The sequence below is a fragment of the Caenorhabditis briggsae genome (genome assembly GCF_000004555.2).
Source record: "Caenorhabditis briggsae complete genome, chrIV, whole genome shotgun sequence".
Classification (NCBI taxonomy): Eukaryota; Metazoa; Nematoda; class Chromadorea; order Rhabditida; family Rhabditidae; genus Caenorhabditis; species Caenorhabditis briggsae.
This window is the reverse complement of record NC_013487.2, coordinates 7,021,758-7,022,398: the sequence shown is the minus strand read 5'-3', so window position 1 is coordinate 7,022,398 and position 641 is coordinate 7,021,758. Positions and strand designations below refer to the sequence as shown.

At 44.1% G+C, this 641-nt stretch overlaps 1 protein-coding gene across 1 annotated transcript; it reads right to left on the bottom strand.

The window, feature by feature from the left end:
• Window positions 1-181: 181 nt before the first annotated feature.
• CBG26374 lies at window positions 182-367 on the bottom strand (the record flags this gene model as incomplete). The annotated part of the gene is made up of 1 exon (XM_045235414.1): window positions 182-367. One exon carries the CDS (start codon window positions 365-367, stop codon window positions 182-184), a length of 186 nt encoding a protein of 61 aa, XP_045100786.1.
• Between the last annotated feature and the right edge of the window lie 274 nt (window positions 368-641).

Here is a 641-nt window from a genome sequence, read left to right as displayed (position 1 = left end):
CCTGCCCGCCGCTTCTTCTTCGGATTAACAGGGATTTCTTGGCCACTGTTTTCTTCTCCTAGTACTATTTCAGGACCTGCTCGTAACAATATCGCTTCCTCGCGAGTGTAAGATGCCATAACCTTTATTTCATCATCGTCATCAGCTACTTTGCATACATTCATGTGAGATCTATAGCTGGCTAATGAAAACTTGATATTACATAATGGACAAGTCTGAAAAGCGATGAATTAGCCATCCGATATATGTTTTCTAAATGAAATCTCACTTTTCCCTTTGCTTGCTTCTCGAAGGCAGCTAAAATTGACCGGTTGTAACTGACGGGAACCACTGGTCCTATTACTTTCTCTTTTTTCACTTTTTTCATGCTGAAATTGGGTGAGAATCTGAATATTGTGTGAAACAAATGCATAAAACAATTTTAAAAACGCGGCTCTTCTCTGTGTCTCTGCTCTCTACTGCGTGACGGTGGAGCTAACTTGCTTATTGAGAAATAGAGGGAGGAGACCCCGGAAATTCCGGGAAAAAAAACTCCGGGGAAAAAAAAAGTGGGCGGAGTCGAGAAAAACCGTGCGGCAAAACCCGTGCCACGGTTGTTATTTAAGCTCCGCCCCCCACGACCGGGCCGGCAAAACCGTGCC